The sequence below is a fragment of the Stenella coeruleoalba genome, assembly GCF_951394435.1.
Source record: "Stenella coeruleoalba genome assembly, chromosome: 16".
Taxonomy (NCBI): Eukaryota; Metazoa; Chordata; class Mammalia; order Artiodactyla; family Delphinidae; genus Stenella; species Stenella coeruleoalba.
Window position 1 is genome coordinate 32194422 of NC_137162.1, and position 21769 is coordinate 32216190.

The 21769-nt window shown below is 44.8% G+C and overlaps 1 protein-coding gene across 1 annotated transcript in view; it reads left to right on the forward strand.

Moving 5' to 3' along the window:
* Window positions 1–16504, forward strand: part of PDLIM1 (PDZ and LIM domain 1) — a 46097-nt gene extending 29593 nt beyond the window's left edge. Inside the window, exons 5-7 of the mRNA XM_079899572.1 lie at window positions 8883–9034; window positions 15403–15520; window positions 15987–16504. Coding sequence (XP_079755698.1) covers window positions 8883–9034; window positions 15403–15520; window positions 15987–16173 — 457 coding nt within the window. The 3' untranslated portion in view covers window positions 16174–16504. The remainder of the gene's footprint in view (window positions 1–8882; window positions 9035–15402; window positions 15521–15986) is intronic.
* The last annotated feature ends 5265 nt before the right edge of the window (window positions 16505–21769 follow it).

A 21769-nucleotide genomic window follows, 5' to 3' on the forward strand; every position in this document is an offset into this window, starting at 1 on the left:
GTATTGTATTCTTTTGTTGCTATTTTAAATAGGATTGTTTTCTTAATTTTCCTTTTGGATCATTCTTTTTTAGTATATAGAAACACAATTGATTTTTGTGTATCGATTTTGTGTCCTGCAACTTCGCTGAATTCCTTTATTAGTTTTAACAATTCTTTTTTTTTTTTGGCCACACCCTGTGGCATGTGGGATCTTAGTTCCTTGACCAGGGATCAAACCTGTGCCCCTGCAGTGGAAGCGTGGTGTCCTAACCACTGGACCACCAGGGAAGTCCTAGTTTTAACAATTCTTTTCATGTATGGAAGCTTTAGGGTTTTCCACATATAAGATCATGTCATCTGTGAACAAAGATAATTTTACTTCTTGCTTTCCAATTTGGATGACTTTTATTTCCTTTTCTTGCCTAGTTGCTCTGGTCAGGACTTCTAGTACTATGTTGAATGGAAGTGGTGAGAGTGGTCATCCTTGTCTGGTTCCTGATCTTAGAGTAAAAACTTACTTTTTCAATATTATGATGTTAGATGTAAGCTTGTCATACATGGCCTTTATTATGTTGAAGTAATTTTCTTCTATTCCTAGTTTCTTTAGTGTTTTTATCATGAAAGTATATTGAATTTTGTCAAATGCTTTTTCTGCATCAATTGAAATGATGATGTGGTTTTTGTCTTCGAATCTGCATTCTGTTAATATAGTGTATTCATTACATTGACTGATTTTTATATGTTGAGCCATCTTTGCATTTCAGAAGCAAATCCCACTTACTCATAGTGTATAATCATTTTAACGTGCTGTTGAATTCAGTTTGCTGAGGATTTTTGCATCAATATTCATCAGGGATATTGGTCTGTAGTTTTCTTTTCCTGTAGTATCTTTGTCTGGTTCTGCTATCAGGGTATTGCTGGCCTCACAGAATGAATTTGTAAGTGTTCCCTCCTCTTCGGTTATTTTGGGAAGACTTTGAGAAGGATTGGCGTTAATTTTTCTTTGAATAGTTGGTAGAATTCTCCAGTGAAGCCATCTGGTCCTGGGCTTTTTAGTTGTTTTATATATATATATATATATATATATATATATATATATATATATATATATTTAAAGACCTTTTATAACTTATTTTTTAAAAAATGTATTTAACTTATTTTTGGCTGCGTTGGGTCTTCGTTGCTGTGTGCGGGCTTTCTCTAGTTGTGGTGAGCGGGGGATACTCTTCGTTTCGGTGCATGGGCTTCTCATTGTGGTGGCTTCTCTTGTTGCAGAGCATGGGCGTGGGCTTTAGAGCGCAGGCTCAGTAGTTGTGGCACACGGGCTTAGCTGCTCCGCAGCATGCAGGATCTTCCTGGACCAGGGCTCAAACCCGTGTCCCCTGCATTGGCAGGCGGATTCTTAACCACTGCGCCACCAGGGAAGCCCTGTTGGGAGATTTTTGATTACTGATTCAATCATGTTATTTATTATAGGTCTGTTCACATATTTTTTTTCTTTCATGATTCAGTCTTGGTAGGAATTTATCTATTTCTTCTAGGCTATCCAGTTTGTTGGTATATAATTGTTCATAATAGTCTTTTATGATCTTTTTTATTTCTGTCACAGGCATGGTAATGTCTCCTCTTTCATTTCTGATTTTTTGTTATTTCAGTCTTCTCTCCTTTTTTTTTCTTAGTCTAGCTAAGGGTTTGTCAATTTTGTTGATCTTTTCAAAAAACCAGACTCTTAATTTTGTTCCAGTTTTCCTCTTTTCTATTTTATGTCTGCTGTAGTCTTTATTATTTCCTTCCTTCTACTAACGTTATTTATTTATTTAAATTTATTTTATTTTATTATTTGGCTGCGTTGGGTCTTCATTGCTGTGCGCGGGCTTTTCTCTAGTTGTGGCAAGTGGGGCTACTCTTTGTTGTAGTGCACGGGCTTCTCATTGCGGTGACTTCTCTTGTTGTGGAGCACGGGCTCCAGGTGCACGGGCCTCAGTAGTTGTGGCACGCGGGCTCAGTAGTTGTGGCTCGTGGGCTCTAGAGCGCAGGCTCAGTAGTTGTGGCACATGGACTTAGTTGCTCCATAGCATGTGGGATCTTCCCGGAGCAGGGCTAGAACCCGTGTCCCCTGCATCGGCAGGCAGATTCTTAACCACTGTGCCACCAGGGAAGTCCCCTTCTGCTAATTTTAGTTCTTCTTTTTCTTGTTCCTTGAGGTGTAAAGTTTGCTTATTTGAGATCTTTCTTCTTTTTAAATTAGGCATTACTGCTACTATAATGTTTTCTCAGCCTTTGCTATGTCCTGTAAGTTTTGATGTATTCTTTTTTCATTTTCATTTGTCTCAAAGTATTTTCTAATTTCCTGTTCATGAGTGGGTTGTTTAATTTCTGCATGTTTGTGAACTTTCCAGTTTTCCTTTTGCTGTTGATTTCTAGTTTCATTCCATTGTGGTCAGAAAAGATACCTGGTGATTTCAGTCTTCTTAAATTTGTGAAGACTTTTTTGTGGCCTAACCTGTGATCTATCTTGGAGAATGCTCTGTGTGCACCTGAGAAGAACGTATATTCTGCTGTTGTTGGGTATAGTGTTCTGTATGTGTTAGGTACAGCTGGTCTATAGTGTGGTTCAGGTCCTCAGTTTGCTTATAAATCTTCTGTCTGGTTGTTCTATCCTCTTTTGTTCCTTTTTATTCCATGGTATGGATATACCACAGTCTGTTTAACCATTCACCCATTGAAAGACATCTGGGTTGTGTCTTATTTTGGGCTACTATGGATAAAGTGGCTGTAAAGATTTGTGAACATGTTTTTGTGTAACCATAAATTTTCATCTCTGGGACAAATGACCAGGAGTACAATTGCTGGGTCATAAGGTAGTTACATGTTTAATTTTACAGAAACTACCAAACAGTTTTGCAGGATATCTGTACCATTTTACGTTCCTACTTACAATGTTTGATCTAGTTTCTCCGTATCCTCTCCAGCATTTGGTGTTGCCACTCTTTTTTATTCTAGCCATTCTCATAGGTGTGTAGTAATGTATCACTGTGGTTTTAATTTGCACTTGCCTTGTGGGTAATGATGTTGAACATCTTTTCATGAGCTCATTTGCCATCAACATATCCTCTAGTCCTTTTCTGGATATCTGGGCTCAGATCACCTCCTGCCTCTCAGCCTTGGCTGTTTTTTCAGACGCCTCCACCCTCTAGGGAAGAGGGATAGTGTACCCAGTGGAGCCAAAGAACAAATATCAAATGGTGGTACAATTTATCAATATAGAAGGAAAGGTTTGTATGTAGAGAAGTTCTAATTTGTGAGAAATAAAGCCACATGCTCTCCAGTCCACCAGGCTGTCTCCCAGGTTCAAGAATGCAGGCGATGGCTACAAACAGTTTTCTCAGCAAATCTAACCACTTTATCTTTAGGGGTAAAGACAATTTTACAAGTGCAAATGAATTATTCCAGTTATGTTTACTCACTCATTTTGCATCCACTCATTGTATAACTAGCTCACATGTCATTTTAAAAAAAAACTGAGGGACTTCCCTGTCAGTCCAGTGGTTAGGACTCAGCACTTTCACTGCCGTGGGCCCAGGTTCAATCCCTGGTAGGGGAACTAAGATCCCGCAAGCCACGCAGTATGGCCAAAATTAAAAATAAAATTAAATTTAAAAAAAAAGAAAGAAAACTGAGGTATAGGTTTTCCCTGGGTAATTCTCCCCAAGTTACTTCTTCCTCTCCTCTCTTTTTCTTTTTCCTGTCAGCCTCCTGGGGCACTTGAAGTACTCAGGTTCCCAGCTGGAAGCAGGGTCAGTAACAGCAATGAAGCTCACAGAATGAACATGCTCTGCTGCTCTCAGGGAAGGTCAAAATTTAAGTAGAAGAGACTTATCAGCTGGTCACTTGCAACAGGCTGCAGTGGGGGGAAGGGAAGCCACCACCCCTGTATGTCCACAGCTGCTGGTCCCTGCTCTTGTCTGTCTCCAGCCCACCCTCAGGGGACTGTGGGAGCCTCCCATCCCCAGGTCAGGTGATGGGCCACCATGAGGAGTGGTTTCAACCAAGGCGGAGATAGAAGTCCAGTCTCCCCACTCTACTGTGTTGACACTGGAGTTACTGGAGGCTGCTCATTATTGCTGGAGTGGGAGCTCTGGCTACCCACATGGCCTCCACAGACTCACTGCAGCTGAGTGGTGGCCTTGTCACTGCTGGGTGGGGGTGACATACGGGCTCCCTACTGGAGCCTGGAGTGTATGACCACTGTCATTCCTTGGGTCCCAAGGTCTCTGGCTGGTCTGCCTTCTTCTGTCCCCCTTTCAGAGTCTTTTTTTTTTTAATATAAATTTTATTTGTTTATTTATTTATTTATGGCTGCGTTGGGTCTTTCGTTGCTGCGCATGGGCTTTCTCTAGTTGCGGCAAACAGGGGCCACTCTTCATTGTGGTGCATGGGCTTCTCATTGTGGTGGCTTCTCGTTGCGGAGCACAGGCTCTACGTGCATGGGCTTCAGTAGTTGTGGCACGTGGGCTCAGTAGTTGTGGCTCGCGGGCTCTAGAGCGGAGGCTCAGTAGTTGTGGCGCACAGGCTTAAGTTGCTCCATGGCATGTGGGATCTTCCCGGACCAGGGCTCGAACCCGTGTCCCCTGCATTGGCAGGCGGATTCTTAACCACTGCTCCACCAGTGAAGTCCCCCGAGTCTTCTTGTGTTCATCTTATATAGAATGTCCAGGGTTTTTAGTTGTACTTAGTGGGAGGAATAGGGAAACTTATGTCTACTCCATCTTCCCAGATGGCAAAACGATTTTTATGAAGAGAATGTCTTCTCCTGTCTGGATGCATCTTATAATTCAAATAATCCCTCTTTGTGTCCCAAACTTTGTCACACACACAGGCAGTTTTAGTGCAGAACCAAAGCTGACTTAGTATGTGAGAAAATGACGCCATTAAGGTTTTATCAGCAGTGGGAATTGTTTTCTTATGGCTTCCTTGTTTTAGCTGAGATTTATATACAGATTATTAAGTTGCTTCCATGGGTGATGGCTCAAGTTTAAAAAGAAAAAAATTAAAGAGTCTCTTATGTCCCCACTCTGTTCACTTCACCGTTTTGATGGAGTAGATGCTCATCCCAGGGTTGCTGTTCCAAAACCATGGGTGTGCTTTTCCTCTGTTCTCCTCGACCTTCTTACCTTCACCCCAGCTGCTCTTTTGCCTGGAACAGGCCTTTGTGTCACATAAGGTCTGCAGGCTCAGCTTCTGAAATCCTCTTCTTGCAAACGAGCTCAAGCGGAGTTTTCTTCTCACGTTCTAAAGACCACCAGCCTTAAACACCCAGCTACGTCAGTCACCTCGTCAGGCAGAGCGCCACCTGGCTGTGAGATCCCTGGGGAGACAGGCCCTGTGGTCAGGGCCTAAAAGACTGAAAGAAAACATTTAGGGAACTGGTGTACATTCAGCACCAAGTCTGACTCAGGGAGAAACAAGAAGCAGGAAACATGAAGAGTGTAATGGATAGTTGCTCCAAAGGAGTTGAATTTGATTAAAATCTTGTATTTTGTTATTAAAATTGTAAAGACTGGGTTTAGAAGGCTGTGCTTACTCTTAGTGACCCACTCTCAGAAGTTTTTCTCCTGGTGACTCAGTCATGTAGCTCATTTTTTGAGAGCTTATCACTATAGAATTCTTCCTTTCAATGCTGTTACTATATATAAAAAGTGAGAATGCTTTTTTTGGGGGCTCCATTTCTCATGCATGTTTTTGTCCTAGAATTTTTTTTTTAATATATTGTGATGTCATTTGTCTATATCTGATAGTCTAACATCTAAGACTTGGGTCTTAGGATATTATCTTTGACTTAAGCAGATCAATGCTTCCAGTAAGGCGATGGGTATTGAAAGTGCTTTATAAATTGTCAAGTGGTAGAAAGATATTATCATTATTTGAGAATAAATAGTAAGCTGTTTTCTTTTCATTAATCATGGAAATACTTTCCAAGACCATTTGCTGGAAGAATACGTGATGACCTTGTAGTTTGGCTTCTGTCATTTTTAGCAGTCCCTTGGTGGCTTCCAGACATAACAACATACACCAAAGAAGGGGAAAAATTCTCCCCAAGAACATTCCACGGTCTGATCTTGATTTTAAAATAGTTCTAAGTGTAATAGAAAAAAATATTTGTCAAAATAACACAATACATTTATTATAGGGCAAGCTCAGAACTCAAGACTCAAAGAAAGAGTCCAGCATGTATCTCAGACAATAGGGCTAAAAAGGTGGGCCACAGGAAGACTGTGGCCCCTGGTTACAACCGCTCCTCAGGGTGGCCCATCACCTGCCTGGGGGACGGAGGGAAAGAGACACGGACAGAGACCAGCAGCTGTGGACGGGCAGGGGTGGTGGCTTCCCTCCCCCGCCGCCCCACCGTGGCCTGCACAAGTGACCAGCTGATGAGTCTCTCTACTTGCATTTTGACCTTCCCTGAGAGCAGCAGAACAGATGTCACTCTTTGAGGGTTTTGTCCTCTATTGTGAGAACCTGGTTGTAGTCAAAGGGAAAACCTAGAGCTTCACTGATGCAAGTGACCCTGCTTCCAGCCAGGGCCTTGAGTCACATTTAAAATGGAATGTTAACTGATTATGCAATGGGTGGGTGATAAACTGCACCACCATCTGGTATTTCCTCTCTGGCTCTACTGGGCGCACTGCCCTTCTTCCCTAGCGGGTGGAGGCTTCTGAAAAAGCAGCTGAGGCTGAGACGCAGGAGGTGACCTGGGCCCAGGAGGCTGGACTGCCCATGTCCCTGGCACAGCCCTGGGGGATTCCCTGCAACCCCACAGGAGCAGGGAGAGGGTGCAGTGAGGAGGAGAAAGGCACTTAACCCACTTCTCTAACACCTACCATGCTCCAGCCCCGTGCCGGGCACTGATACAAGGCAGGAACACAGTGGTGAACAAGGCAGGCCATGGCCCTGCCCTCGTGGGGCTTACTTTCCAGGGGAAGACAGACCATAAAGAAACAAGTATAACTGACGGTGAGTGAGAAACAACATGGAGAAAGAGGCAGCAGAGCAAGGGGAGGAGTGACAGGGATGGAGTGGACTGTTTTAAGCTGAGGGTCGGGGACCCTCTCTGAGGAGGGACATCTGAGCAGAGACCTGAGTGAAGTGTGGGAGCCACGGGGCTCTCTGTGGAGGGAGCGTTCCAGGCAGAGGGAGCAGGATGTGCAAAGGCCCTGAGGCTGGTGTGTCCTAGAAACCCCATGAAGGCTGGTCTCACTGGAGCGAGCAAGGGGTGCCAGGCGATGTGTTTGGAGAGGGGAGCAGAGCCACATCTTGCAGGGCCTTTCTACTTTTTGTAATGAATATTCACTCCAAAGGAGATGAATTTGGTTAAGCTTGTGTCTTGTTACTAATACTGTGAATATTTGGTTCTGAGTCAGATGGGAACACTTGCAGCCACATCCCCACACAGTCTGATTCTTGTGTTTCAAATACCACCCTGGCCTCTGGTCAGAAAAGTAAGGCGGTCCTGGGGGCTGAGAGTGGCGGCAGAGGAACAGGTTGCAAAGCTGGTCAGCCGTGCTGTTAACAGATGGCGTGGCTGGGACAGGGGAGGAGGGGGTGGTGCAAAGGGGTGGGACTCAGGACAGACTTCACAGGTAAAGCTGACTGGAGTTTACCTCCTTTCACTCTCCTCGTTCCCCGAAACCAGGCAGCAGAGGTGTCTCCCCTGGAAAATGGGCCCTGGGGGAAAGAGGCCGCCAGCTCTACCCGTCTCACCCTGTCATGGGGAGCCCAGAAGGACAGGGGGAGGCGTGGGCGGCAAGGCCTGGCTTGCCCCATCCCTGGGCCCGAGCTGAGGCCTCTGCCCCTCGCTCAGCGGAACAGCACGTCACTGTTTACAAAGTACTTAACTCGGGAGTGTCATACTGAGTGAAGTAAGTCAGATAAGGACAAATATGTGATACCGCTTATGTGTGGAATCTAAAAAATGGTACAAAGGAACTTATTTACCAAACAGAAACAGAGTCGCAGATTGAGAAAACAGACTTATGGTTACCGGGGTTAAGGGGGGGCGGAGGTAGAGGATAAATTGGGAGATTGGGATTGACATACACACACTACTATATAGAAATAGATAACTAATAAGGACCCTGTGTATAGCACAGGGAACTCTCCTCAACACTCTGTAATGGCCTATTTGGGAAAAGAATCTAAAAAAGAATGGATATAGGCATATGTATAACTGATTCACTTTGCTGTACACCTGAAACTAACACAACATTGTAAATCAACTAGACTCCAATTAAAAAAACAAGAAAACAGAAAACAAAGTTCTTGCCTTTCGCATCCTTGCCAACAACGGTGTGAACTGAGCAGGGCAGACACTGTTACTTCTGTGTGGTAGGTGAAGAGACCAGAGCTCCTTGCTGTGAGAATTAGGAGAGTTTATGGAGACAGAGAGAGCCTTTTGATGTCATCAGCAATAAACAACACTGATTTCTGCTCTGGGGAAAGTATGTGGCCCGTACTATGGGGACCCAGCTGAGTTTTTAGTGCTCGGATTGTGGTTGACATTTTCCCTCTTATAAATTTTCTTTCGACATCATGTTGTTTATGTAATTTTGAAAGAAGCACGGCATTCCCATTCCATGGGATTAGGCTAAAAAGTAATTGAATCACTGAAACTGTTTGGAAAACTAGCCTCTTATTGTCTGGAAGCAGCAGCCAGCTCTGCCTACAGACACCTCACAGTATCGGCAGGAGGTCTATGGCTGCATTGAAGAAGGCTTCGTCCATTGGGATCATTTCTCTCCACCCTTTGATTCATGGGTGCCTTCTCTTGGAAGGGGGTGCCTGGTGAATTTTTTTCTCCTAACTTCTGACATGTCCTAATGAACTTGCAAACATTCTTCACAGCTTAGACCATTCTCAGCTTCCAAGCGGACTCGTCATTGACAAAGAATCTGAAGTTTACAAGATGCTTCAGGAGAAACAAGAGTTAAATGAGCCTCCAAAACAGTCCACTTCATTCCTGGTTTTGCAGGAAATCCTGGAGTCTGAGGAGAAAGGTAATCAGTCGTGTGTGTCTCTGTGTGTGTGTGTGTGTGTGGTCAGAGGCTCTTGTTCAAGACCTGGGCAGAGAAGCAGTCATTGCTGAAACACAGATGAACACAGCCCTGAAGAGGTGGAAAGAGCATGGCTCTTAAAAGGCTAAAAGCTCTTTTTTTAAAAAAAAAGAGGGAACTCCGTGGTGGTCCAGTGGTTAGGACTCTGCGCTTTCACTGCTGAGGGTGCGGGTTCAATGCCTGGTCAGGGAACTAAGATTCTGCAAGCTGCGAGGCCCAGCCAAAAAAAAAAAAGAAAAAGGGGGGTGGAGTCGGGGGAGGAATGAATGAACTCCCAGCCACACCTGCCTAGCTGTTTCCTGTCACAGGCGCATGGGGAGGCTGAGGACGTGGGGAGCTTGACTGTTGTGGGATTCTGTCGTCTGTCCCTTGGCCACTGGTTTGGTTTGAGCCCACACACCATGCTTCTGTGGTAGTTGGCACCTGTGAGTGGGTGAAGGCCATGGGATATGAATGACAAGCAGAATGAAATGAATCAGCAGCAGTGAAGCCAGGCTCTGAGCTTTACTTTGGGGCCACGTGCTTGTTCTTGCTCTAGGGAGGATGGCTTCCTGAGAACTGGAGGGCCCCCAGTTTGGCCACATCCCCCCCACCGAGTGACCTTAGGCAAGTCTCTGAACCTTTCCAGGCTTGTTTGGTCATATGCCAATCAGGGATGAAAACCCTTTCCTCTAAGACTGGTGTGTGGATCAAATGTTATAAATAACACAAAACACCTGTCACTGTGACCAGCACACAGTAGGTGCTTCGTAACTGTTATGATGTTTGAGACCTCATCAAGAGGCTCCAGGCCAGCCTTAGCTTGTCCACACGTGAGCTCCAATGCCCGAGGCGCCCAGGGCCACACATGTGGCTCTGCAGGTCTCAGGAGACAGGCTTTGCCCTCTACACATCATACACTCTGTGCTTCTCACGATAATTTTCAAGTGGGTGGCAGCAAAGCTGTCTCAACAGCTTTGTAACAACAACAAGGAGAAATTTCTGGCAGATGGGTGTGTTGCACAAGAGATGTTTTTTTCCCCTTCTCACAAAGGTGACCTGTGAGCGACAGCTCTCGGGCTTGCCCACCTCGCAGGTGGTCATTCACAAGTGCCTCTGATTCTCGCCATCAGCCTAACTACCAGTGAGTTCTGGAGAGTTGGGTTTTGCAGCCCTTCCTGGTCTCAGCGAGGCCCAGCCCTCCATAGTCTGCACTGTCCCTTTCCACGAGGCTCACCGGAGCCCTGCCTTCTCTTGCTCTCTTCTTCTTCCCAGTGTGCCTGCCTGTGAGGAGAGTTGGTACTTCTGGGAGGGGCACTTGGTTGTTCTGTTTCGGAGACCCGCTTCAGCCAGGCTCCTGAGGGGTTGGTTCTTTGCCCAGGGCGGCCAGTGAGGGTCAGAGCTGAGTGCCCTCTGTAAGAGTCACCTTCCGCCTGGAAGCCCCCAGCTGCAGAGTTGGCTTCCCAGGAGTCCTTCCTGAGCTGAAAGTTCCCTCCTGAACACACTCAGCACCCAAGCTTCCTCCCCATTTGGGTGGTTCTTTAGAGAAACTGGCAATTTACAAGCACAGGATATTAGGAAAATTCTTCTTTTATGCTAGAAGGATATTGTCCCTACCAGCAATTTTCCCCTTTTCTTGGAGTACCTGTGCAATTTGAAAGGAATGCGTCATATACTCTGTATTAAGTTCCAGTCTTAGCCCAACTGACAGATGACCTGGGGGCCAACCCTAGAGGATGATGGTTTTTCAAAACGTGAGAAACCACAACTATACTCTGAGTAAGTGGGTGCAAAACCCTTCAGTTAAGAGAGGAAAAGTCAGTCCATTCCAGCCCAAAGTAGAACAAAGACAGACATTGCAGGGCTCACCTCACTGCATGCCCTCAGGTCACAGAGGTCACAGAGAAGGACTTGAAGCCCAGGATCACTGAGTTGCCCTGAGGTGGCAGCTCCCTGCTCTTCATGCTTCATCCCTTCCATCCCGTATTCTTACCTGCCAAGCCAGTGGCTTCCATTCTCAAGGCTACCTCATGGTTCTAGTTGGCAGCTGGTGCTCCAGCCATCATGCCTACTTCCAGGGACCAGGAAGGAAGAACAGGGAAAGGGCTAATTGGGGAATCCCCCTTTCAGATGAACCAGCTTTCTTTTTCCCAGAAGTCCCACATGACTATTCCACTTACATTTTGACTAAAATTTAGTCACATGGCCCCATCTAGTTGCAAAACAGTCTGAGAATTATAGTTTTTCTCGCCTGGGCTGGATATCTCCTTGCTCCAAAGAAAATAAAAATTTTGCTAAAAAGGTAAAGGGAAATAACCTTGTGGTCTCTCCCTTATCTCTTGATATGCACTTGCATTAAATTTTCACTGAATGGAACAGTGTAAGTTCCAATCCAGACATCTACCACATGCAGAAGGCTCTCAAGTGAGGGAGCTCAAATACCTGTTTTCATTTGAGATGAAATGGTCAAAGCTCAGGGCAGTGGCTGGTGCATGGTGAAGGCACTCCGTGAGGGTTACTATCATTCGAGAAGGGCTGTGGTTCATGAAGCAGCACTGCACCACCAGCACTGGTGTCCAGGCTCTGCCCGAGACCCACCATGAGACCTCCAGCAAGTGGCTCCTCTCTCTAAGCCCTACTCTATCTGCACACATCCAGTGATGCTAATAATGGCTACTTCACGGGTAGTTTAAAGCCTTAAGGGAAACAGTGCGGTAATGTGCCAGGCACAGTCAGTGAGGCCCCCGAGGGAGGTCTGGCTGCAGCAGGGCTTGGTGATAAATCTCCAGGCTCAATGTGGGTCTTCTCAATTGGGGTGAAATTCAGCCTCTGGACTAGGAGAAAGGGTCCTGGGTTCCTCACACTTCCTCTTGCTCTGGATCAAATTCTAAGAATTGCAGGTAGAAGGAGGCTTTATTTTTTTTTCACTGTGGGGACATATACCTAACACAAAATTTACCGTCTTAACCGTTTTTAAGCGTATGATTCCGTGGCACCGAGGACGCTCATACTGCTGTGCTGCCATCTTCCCCGTCCATCCGCAGGAACTCTTCATCTTGCAAAACCGAAACTCTGCACCCATTCCTCATGGCTCCCTCTTCCCCAGCCCTTGGAAACCACCATTCTACTTTCTGTTTCCATGAATTTGACTATTCCGTGTATTTCATATGAGTGGAATATGCAGTATTTGTCCTTCTGTATCTGGCTTATTTCACTTAGCATAATGTCCTCAAGGTTCACCCATGCTGTAGTGTGTGTCAGCATTTCCCTCCTTTTCAAGGCAGAATGATATTCTGTGGTATGTATACACCACATCTTGTTTATTCATTTATCTGTCCCCAGCCATCATGGACTGAGAAACACAATGGGGACCCCAGGCTCTGAGATAAGAAAGCTGGAGGCTTGCTCAGGAAGTATCTAGGCTCATTTTGGCTGGTTCCCAGGCTTCCAGGAAAATCCTCAGATGGTCTGCAGTCGGGTCATGGAGGACCACCAGGTGCAAGGTTAAGGACCATGAATTTGATCCTATAGGTAGTGTAGTCACAGAGGGTTGCTGAGCATGGAAGTGGATAGTAAAAAGGCTGTACTTTACTCCATTCATTTTCACTTTCTTCCCAAAAGCTTTGAGATGCAAGATTCATTGGAAGGAGAGATATTTGAAAATTTTTGTAGTAGCCCACAGTCTGAAGGGAGCTATTTCTACTGTAAGCTAGTGGAGAGGGAAGGAAGAAGGGAAATTTCTTTTGCATTTGCAGTGTTGGCTGAATAGGTGAGAGAAGAAAATGGAGCCAGCAGGTGGCGCTGCAGAGCTGAACGAGCTGCAGCGAGGCGGGCTTTATCTGGGATCCCAGCAGAGAGCAGTGTCACAGTCCAGGGCTTGCTGTTCTTTTTTTTTTTTTTTTTTTTAATTGTAGTATATATAGTTGATGTACAATATTACTAAGTTTCAGGTGTACAACACAGTGATTTAATAGATTCTTTGTTTCAAGTTATTGTAAAATATGGGCTATATTTGCTGTGCTTTACAGTATATCCTTGTAGCTTATGATTTTGTACACGGTAGTTTGTACCTCTTAATCCCCTACCCTTATCTTGCCCCGCCCTTCTCTTTCCCCACTGGTAACCACTAGTTTGTTCTCCATATTTGTGAGTCCCTTTCTGTTTTGTTCTATTCATTTGTTTTTTGTTTTTTTTTTGCGGTACACGGGCCTCTCACTGTTGCGGCCTCTCCCGCCGCGGAGCACAGGCTCTGGATGCGCAGGCTCAGCGGCCATGGCTCACGGGCCCAGCCGCTCCGCTGCATGTGGGATCTTCCCGGACCGGGGCACGAACCCGTGTCCCCTGCATCGGCAGGCGGACTCCCAACCACTGCGCCACCAGGGAAGTCCCTGTTTGTTTTATTTTTTAGATTCCACATGTAAGTGATAACATAGAGCATTTGTCTTTCTCTGCCTGACTTACTTGACTAAGCATCCTCCCCTCCAGGTCCATCCGTGCTGTTGCACATGGCCAGATTTCCTATGGCAGAGGGCAGCAGCTCAGTGGCGTTAGGGCCAAGCCACACAAGTGCACTTCGTGCTTCTAACCAAACAGGGCTCACATCTGCCCACACTCCAATGGCCAAAGCAAGTCTTGTGGCCAAATCCAAAGTCGATGGGATGAGGGAGTATACGCCACCAAGAGCAAGTTTTCCTCAGCCTTAGTGCGGTTGACACTTTGGGCCAGATAAGCCCCTGTAGTGGCCTGTCCTGTGCGTTTTAGGCCACTCAGCAGCATCCCTGGCCTCTACCCTAGATGCCAACAGCACTCCCTTGCAATGGAGACAACCAAAACTAGGGAACAAGATCGCCACCAGCAGAGAAGCACTGACCTACTGGGAAGTATGGGAGGGTACGGATAACTGCAGATAAAATATACAGCCTACCACGCCTAGCCAACTCTAAATGCCCCTTATGTCACACACAGTCTCAATTTTGGGTTCAGAAGCGCCAGCCAGCATATGGGGACTCGTTTTTGAAAAGGACAAGCGAGCTAGGGCCCGCATTTATCAGCCCCAGGATTGCCCAGCATGGCTGCAGATATGGGATGACCCTCTCCTCGCCCCCTCACCTGACACAAAAAGCCATTTGTCGCTCTTATTCAGTGGTTCTCAAAGTGTGGTTCCTGGACCAGCAGCAGCAGCGCCTGAGAACTTGTTAAAAATGCAAATTCTTGGGGCCTACCTCAGGCCTGCTTAATCAGAAACTCTGGGAGTGGGCCCAGCAATCTGGGTTTTAATGAGCCTGCCGGGTGACTCTGATGCACAACAGCATTTGAGAACAGCTGTTTTAGTCTAAAGAAGTGGATTTTAACCTGGAGTATAGAACAGGATATGCTGGGGCCCCTGCACCTGGAGATGCTCCTTCAGCAGGTCTGGGGTGGAGCCTGGTCTGTGAATTTTATGAAATCTCTCCTGGTGCCCAGGATGCTCAGAGATGCCCATTCAGAACCATCAGTGTAGAGACATCTCCAGCTTCCTGAGCCAAAGCATCCTGGACTAAGAGAGGGACCATCATGCATTTGTCACGGCATTTCATCATCTATTTCTTGTGTATTTATTGAGCCTCTATTATAGCTGACAAACCTAACAATGTTTGCTAGGCCACATCACAGTAAAAAAAAATGTGATGTGGAAACACAGCCAGCCAAATATATAGCAATAACAGTGCTTTCAGTAGCCTACCATTATTAATAGCTACCATTACACAGGGCTCTACACAGGTGATGAACTGGGCTGTAGGCAGTTCAGCACCCAGCAACTTAGGAGCTTTGTCTTGTACACACAAAGCTGCCTGCAGGAAGGCTGCCGCTGACTCTGCCCTGTAGCGGGTGGTTTTTATCTGGCTGCTTGTAGCGCACTCTATGATTTTGTTCTCTTTGTAATGTGGGTTTCTTTTGGCATCTGACTACACTGCCTTTCGATTTTCAGACATTTTTATTTTTTCTATATAAAGCATTTTTAATTTTTAAGTCCCATATCAGTGTTTGCATGTATTTAATCAGCATGTAATGTAATTTGTGTTTTGAGGGCTGACCATGTGCCAGGGAGGGCTTTATGTGTCTTTTTTAATCTTTTTGTCCCACTGTGAGGGGGAAATGATCTCCTGTTTTATAGAAAAGGAAACTGCAGACCAGAGAAGTAACTTGCCCAGGATCACAGAGCAGAGTCAAGTCTGTTTGACTCCAGTGCCCATGACCTTGCTGGAACATACACATAAGTGAATCTGAAAGAGCTAAATGATACTTACGCAATCCTACACTTCCGGCCAACCCAAGTGTTTTCCTCCTTTTAGGGGATCCCAACAAGCCCTCAGGATTCAGAAGTGTTAAGGCTCCAGTCACCAAAGTGGCTGCATCGATTGGAAACGCCCAGAAGCTGCCCATATGTGACAAGTGTGGCACCGGCATTGTGTGAGTATCTGCCTTCCAGGGCATCAGAGGCCCTGCAGGTTGGGTAAACCATGGAAATGTGGAAAGCGCTGGATGTTGCGCATTTTGGGTGTGATGGAGAAAAAAATCCTGCCTGGAAAATGGAGCAGAGAGGCCAGGTAGGTCCTGTGTCCCAGAGCCAGGTGGTGAAAGCTTTCCTTGGCTGTAGAACCCTTAGGGTATGAACATGTACAACCAGAAAAAGCAGGGCTGCTCTGTTGAAGTGGGAAGGACTTCCCGAAGGCTTCAAGGGTAACGTCTTTGGACCCCAGGCATGAGAAGCCCCTTTATGACTGGAGGCCAGTTAGGAGGCTCTGATCTGCCAGATGGGCCCCTTGGGAGGAAGCCCTGATCTGCCACATGGGACCCTTGGGAGGAGCCCCCAAGCCTGGTGCCCCCTTCAGGTGCTTGTCACTAAAGGAGCCCCTCTCCTCCCTCCCTCCTGCAGCGGCGTGTTTGTGAAGCTGCGGGACCGTCACCGCCACCCTGAGTGTTACGTGTGCACCGACTGTGGCACGAACCTGAAACAGAAGGGCCATTTCTTTGTGGAGGATCTGATCTACTGTGAAAAGCACGCCCGGGAGCGGGTCACTCCACCCGAGGGCTACGATGTGATCACTGTGTTCCCCAAGTGAGCCGGCAGCTCAGCACCGAACGCTGGTCTCCCAACGAGCCCCTGCTGCATCTTGTCCTCTGAAAGCTCTGTCTTCTCTTATCTAGAAAGTTCTCGCTTACTTTGGTTTTATCCCTGCTCGTCAGCTAACTGACTCACGCTGGCTGTGTGACGCCCGCTTTTATCATTAACGGAAGATGGCTTTGTTCAGTGTCCCCTTACCAGCATCACTGTGTCTTCTCTTCTCCTCCATTCATCTCTGCTGCAAATGGACACCAGCCGAACTTGAACCAAACCAAATTTAATATGTCTGACAATGATTTCCTTTCACCCAATAAATTAATAGACTTCAAGGCAGTGTGGTGTCTCTTTCATGTAACCATGTATCCTATTTCCTGTCTCAAGCCGCACGAGATTTCTGAGGGCTCTCCTCTTGTTTGGGGGTTCCCATACCTCTGAGATTTGCAGGCCTTCTCCTCCAAGTGTGAGAAAACTGGCATCTGAAAACAGTCTTTTTTTTTTTTTTCTGCCCCCCCATGTGGCAAATGGGACCTTAAGTTCCCTGAGCAGGGATTGAACCCGGGCCCTTGGCAGTGAGAGCTCGCAGTCCTAACCACTGGACCACCAGGCAATTCCCAACAGCCATGTTCTTACATTTCTTTGAAGATTGGTCCAAATCATCTTTCTCTGATGCTAATGTAAGACAGTTATGTTGTGATGAAATGTTTTCTTTACATCTGGCTGTTTGGGGACTTAGAGGAAATGAATGCTTTCCAAATAATAGATGGTGAGCTTTTTACCAGGCTGGTTTGCTGCCATCACAACCCCTCTCCTTTGTGAAGGGAAGCAAACTCAGGACCGTGGCCAGCAGTCCTAAACCTGCAGGTTGCTCAGGGAAGTGGCAAATGCATTCTCCTCCAGGAAGAGACCCAGAACCCTGGCCGTTAAGGGGCCTTGAGTCAGAGATCTTAGGTTACCGTAGGTCATCTTTTGGTGACCAACCACTAAAGGAGTCATTTGCTCAAACAGTAGCACCCCTGTTGCTCTAGAGACTGATTTGTTAAGAGAGACAGACAGGTCATTCCACCAGCCCTTCTTCCTCTGAAACAGCAAATCATCTACGCTTAAGTAGTATTCATCACCGCAGGCAATAGCTGATGTCCTTTACTGATGAAGGGACTAGCTTTCTAATAGTAAGGATTCTAGTTAGATGGTAGTGCTGGGATTTCACTTGGCAGATCTCTGAAACTTGGACACACTGCAGACAGTTTAGACACAAGCAGTTCTAATCTATAAGACAAAAACTTCCAGGCAGAAAATTACTTCATGTTAAAGCTCTTGATTTTTCTTTCTATCTTTTCCTTCCTTCCTTCCTTTCTCTTTCTATTAATCCTTATTTTAAACTCTTTCTAAGTTTGTAAAAGGCAAGGTGGCTGAAACTTTGTAATTTGGGCAAATCAAGATAAAATGAAAGCTCTCTGAACCACAGCAAGTTTGATGCATTTACAAATACAGTAACAACTGTGACCTGGGTTTATTGACTGAGGGGGATGAATGGGTAATATACATTCTTAGAACTTTCTCCAGTCCCTTTCCTCAGATAATGTGCCAAATGTCCGATGCTTTTCTTGTTCAACGACAGTATTACTTCTTAGGAGTGGATCTTACGTACAGGGTGCCTCCCTTCCGGTGGAGGCCAGATACTGGGAGTGTCAAGTGACCACTATGGCTGTTTTCCGTGGCCTCCAAGGCTAATTTGTTTCCCGACAAAATGAAACAGGATGTCAGCATTACTGTCCTCAGTGCAAGTTGTGTCTTGTGGCTAAGAACTCCTCTTTTCCTCCAGCCTTTAGTTTACATTGATAGAGTTACTTCCTGCCAAGAGCAATTTAAGATTTGACCTATTTCTTGTCCTTCTTGCCTACCATGTTCATCTGATTTTATTTCTTCTGTCACGATTACTCTAAAATGAAGACAAAATGGAAGAAATGTATCGGAATATCTCTGATCTGACTTGCATCATCCTTTAATTACTAAGCTTTTGGACAACTTCCTGGAGAGGAAAAACAGTCACAGACTTTGATGAAGTGATTCCCTCTGACTTGGAACGCTCTTCTTCCAGTACCCCCCCCCCCCCGGTACGCAGGCCTCTCACTGTTGTGGCCTCTCCCGTTGCGGAGCACAGGCTCCGGACGCGCAGACTCAGCGGCCATGGCTCACGGGCCCAACCGCTCTGCAGCATGTGGGATCTTCCCGGACCGGGGCATGAACCCGTGTCCCCTGCATAGGCAGGCAGACTCTCAACCACTGCGCCACCAGGGAAGCCCCCAGTTCTTGATTTAGTAAACATCAGTGGTCTTTCAGGATGAAGCCCCAGCGTCCCTCCTCTAGACAGTCTTCTCTGCTGGCCCACCAGGCCTAGGATCTGTTGTGCTCCTGTATCCAGGGCACACCTCCTGGGCACACATCACATGAGACACTAACCATAGCCTCCTGAAAGGAATGAAGCCCCCATAAGAGCTATTCCTCTATCTGTATCAGCTTCGTCTACTCGGCCCTGAGCAGGGAGATAGTCCGCAAATGTCTGGTGAATGAATCTGTAAATGGATGCTTCATCATTGTCCAAAGAAGTACAATGAAAGCCACACATGTAATTTAAAACTTTCTAATAGCCACATGGAAAAAGAAAAAGGTAAAATCAATAAATCAATTTTAACAATATATTGTATTTAGTGCCATATACCCAAAGTGTTATCATTTTAATCTATGCCACTAGCCACGTGTCAAATTCTCAATAGGCATGTGTAGCTACTGGCTACCTTACTGGACCACACAACCTGCACCTACCTTAAAACAAGACATCTTGGATTTCTGCTTCGCTTCTAGATACCATGTTCTTTTCCCTTGTTCCCATGTGTCCACCAAATCTCTTCTAATTGCCTTGTACTCTGGCTTCTCAATTCTGCCCGTCCTCCAGCAGGACAGCTATTTTGAAAGCATCCCGATGATTTCTCCAGCCAAAACCTATGTTGACTTAAAGAAAAATGCACAACATGAGAATTGTGAGTTTGAGTTTGATTCGGGGTCTTACTGAGGACTCCCGCTCGGGAGACAGCCACTCTAGCTCTGAGGAACTGCTCTGAAGAGGTGGGCGAGGAGCCAGGATACACATGACTTTTTTTTGGCTGGGAAATACGTGTAGTCAGGCATGCATCTTGGTAAAAGATCACTGCTAATCACAAAGAACAGACGTCTCAAGTTAATGATTTTAGGTTTTTCTATGTATGGGAAGATGCAAGAATCTGGGTTCCCTGAAATTCTTCCTGAGATATGCATCTAATTATCTAGGGTCCTGTTTATCCAAAGCAGAGTGCCTCATCCTGTTTTTCATGAATTCACCTCAAGGTGCACTGTTGGTGGCTGACTTCAGTGGGCTGTGATTTAACCCACTTGTGTAACTGGGTGATGACTGATGCTTGTGGTTCTTTGTTGTTCACTTCCCACTTTTGGTCATAAATTTGACCAAGGTTTGGGAGGGATTTCATGACCAATTTGTCCCATGGAGCTGGGAAGACTCATTCCTAGGTCAGGTGAGGATTTCGTTGATAGGCTATTCGTGTGCTATTCTGAATTAGGCCTTGTTATCCTAAAAAGTCTCTGGATCATCTATCTTACTAGCTTATTATGATCCAGGAAGTGTTTCTCCCTTATTGCTTTTTCCCATATTTAGAGTTACACTATTACAATTAATTTTATGGAGAACTATATATACGTGACCAATTGCCTCAAGACATTTAGCCATCGTTAATATTGTCAGAGACCTGGTTACACATTGGGTAATACAAGAAACAACAATCTTATAAAATATGGTATGAATAATAGCACGAATAGCATTAGTACGGCTATAGTACAGCAATGAGAGACACAAAGCATAAACAGTTAAAAAACAACGAAGAACAAATTAGAACAATGATTAGTATAACTGGTTGCAGTCTGGATCACAATACACCACCAAATCCAGAGGGAAGCCAGCTGAAAAAGCCAAATTCTGGATGGATCAGGTAGAGAGAAAAAGATAAATGCTTCATCTTTGTTTACATAGGTATACTTTAGTCAGGAGGAAGTAAAAAGAGGAAAGGAAGGAAGGGAGGGAGGGAGGAAGGAAGGAAGGAAAAGGAAAGGAAAGAAAGACAGGAAGAAAGAAAAGGAAAGAAAAGAAGGAAGGGAAAGAAAGAAAGAAGGAGAACAGGAAGGAAGGAAGAAAGAAAGAAAAGAAAGAGATTCCACCAAAGAAGAAAAACTTAAATTGATAATTAATTTTGCAACAGCAAAAATGGAAACTGGACCTCAATGGAAAGGTAGCTTTAATGTGCTAAAAGGATACAATAACAAACCTAAGAATTGTATACAAGCAAAAATATCTTTTGAAAGAAGTGAAAGCATTTACAGAAAAACAGCAACAGATTTGTCATTAGCATAATGAACTAAAGGGTAATAGTAAAAATATTTTTTAAGAAGAAGGGGGGAAATCCCAGATAAAAGAGTGGAGAAGCAGGAACAAAATTAAATATGTGGGTAACTCCAAATAAATAAAAAATGTATAAAACAGTGATAATATGTGATAGAATTTAAATATTTGTGTATATTATAGTCATAGTTAGCAGGTTTCCTCATATCTGGAAAACAAATATTAAAAGCCAGTACTATTTCAGACAAAAAGTCATAAAACTTATAAATCATATTCATCAGTTCATTCGGTCCCATGTAATTAATTCTTATTGATCTTGATCTCTTGTTAGAAGTTTATGAAGCCATCAGGTTTTCTGTTAGAATTCTGTAATTTCTTACCCAGTTCGGTGGTATGATCTAAAAGTTATCAGAAACCTGTTTCTAAAAAGTCCTTTCTATGAACCGTCTTGAAGATCTTCATTTTTGTAAAAGCATCAGAGTAATATAAATGTCAAAGACTTTAAATGGCATGGTTAAAGACCTGATTACAATGCAATTGACAAAGAAACTTGGTTATTTATGCAACATATAACATCTTAAGTAAAATTATGACATAACATTATACCAGGACATATCCAATTTTAGGAATTTCACATAATTTCTAGAACATTTATAACATTTACCCATATAACCTAAGAAAGTTTATCATTACTCATTTGACAATGCTTCCCATGTAATTCAACATACCAAAAAAGCCTAATTAATCTCTCTCTTTGAGATGTTTCAGGGAACTTCTGAAGTATCCCAAATTTAGCTAGAGGTCAAAAGAACTTCATTTAGAATTTGATTTAGGGAAGTTTGTCAAAGATATCAGCAGATTTTAAAACACTTGGTCAGATAGGATAGTAGGTCACTATGAAACAATACTTATTTACTCAACCAATGAGACAAAAAGATTTCAAAGGCAAATACAGAAAGTTGCAACAGATTACTTAAAAGGTTAGAGAAACTTTACAATCTGTTATCAAAAGTTGATCAATATTCCAAGAAAACTTTGCCCTCTTAACAGAAAAACAAATCCTACTTTTACACCACCTTGCTTTTACTATTAAAACTCATTCACTTTTTCAGTCTTAGCCAGTCCTGACCACCCACAAAATTCCTTTCTA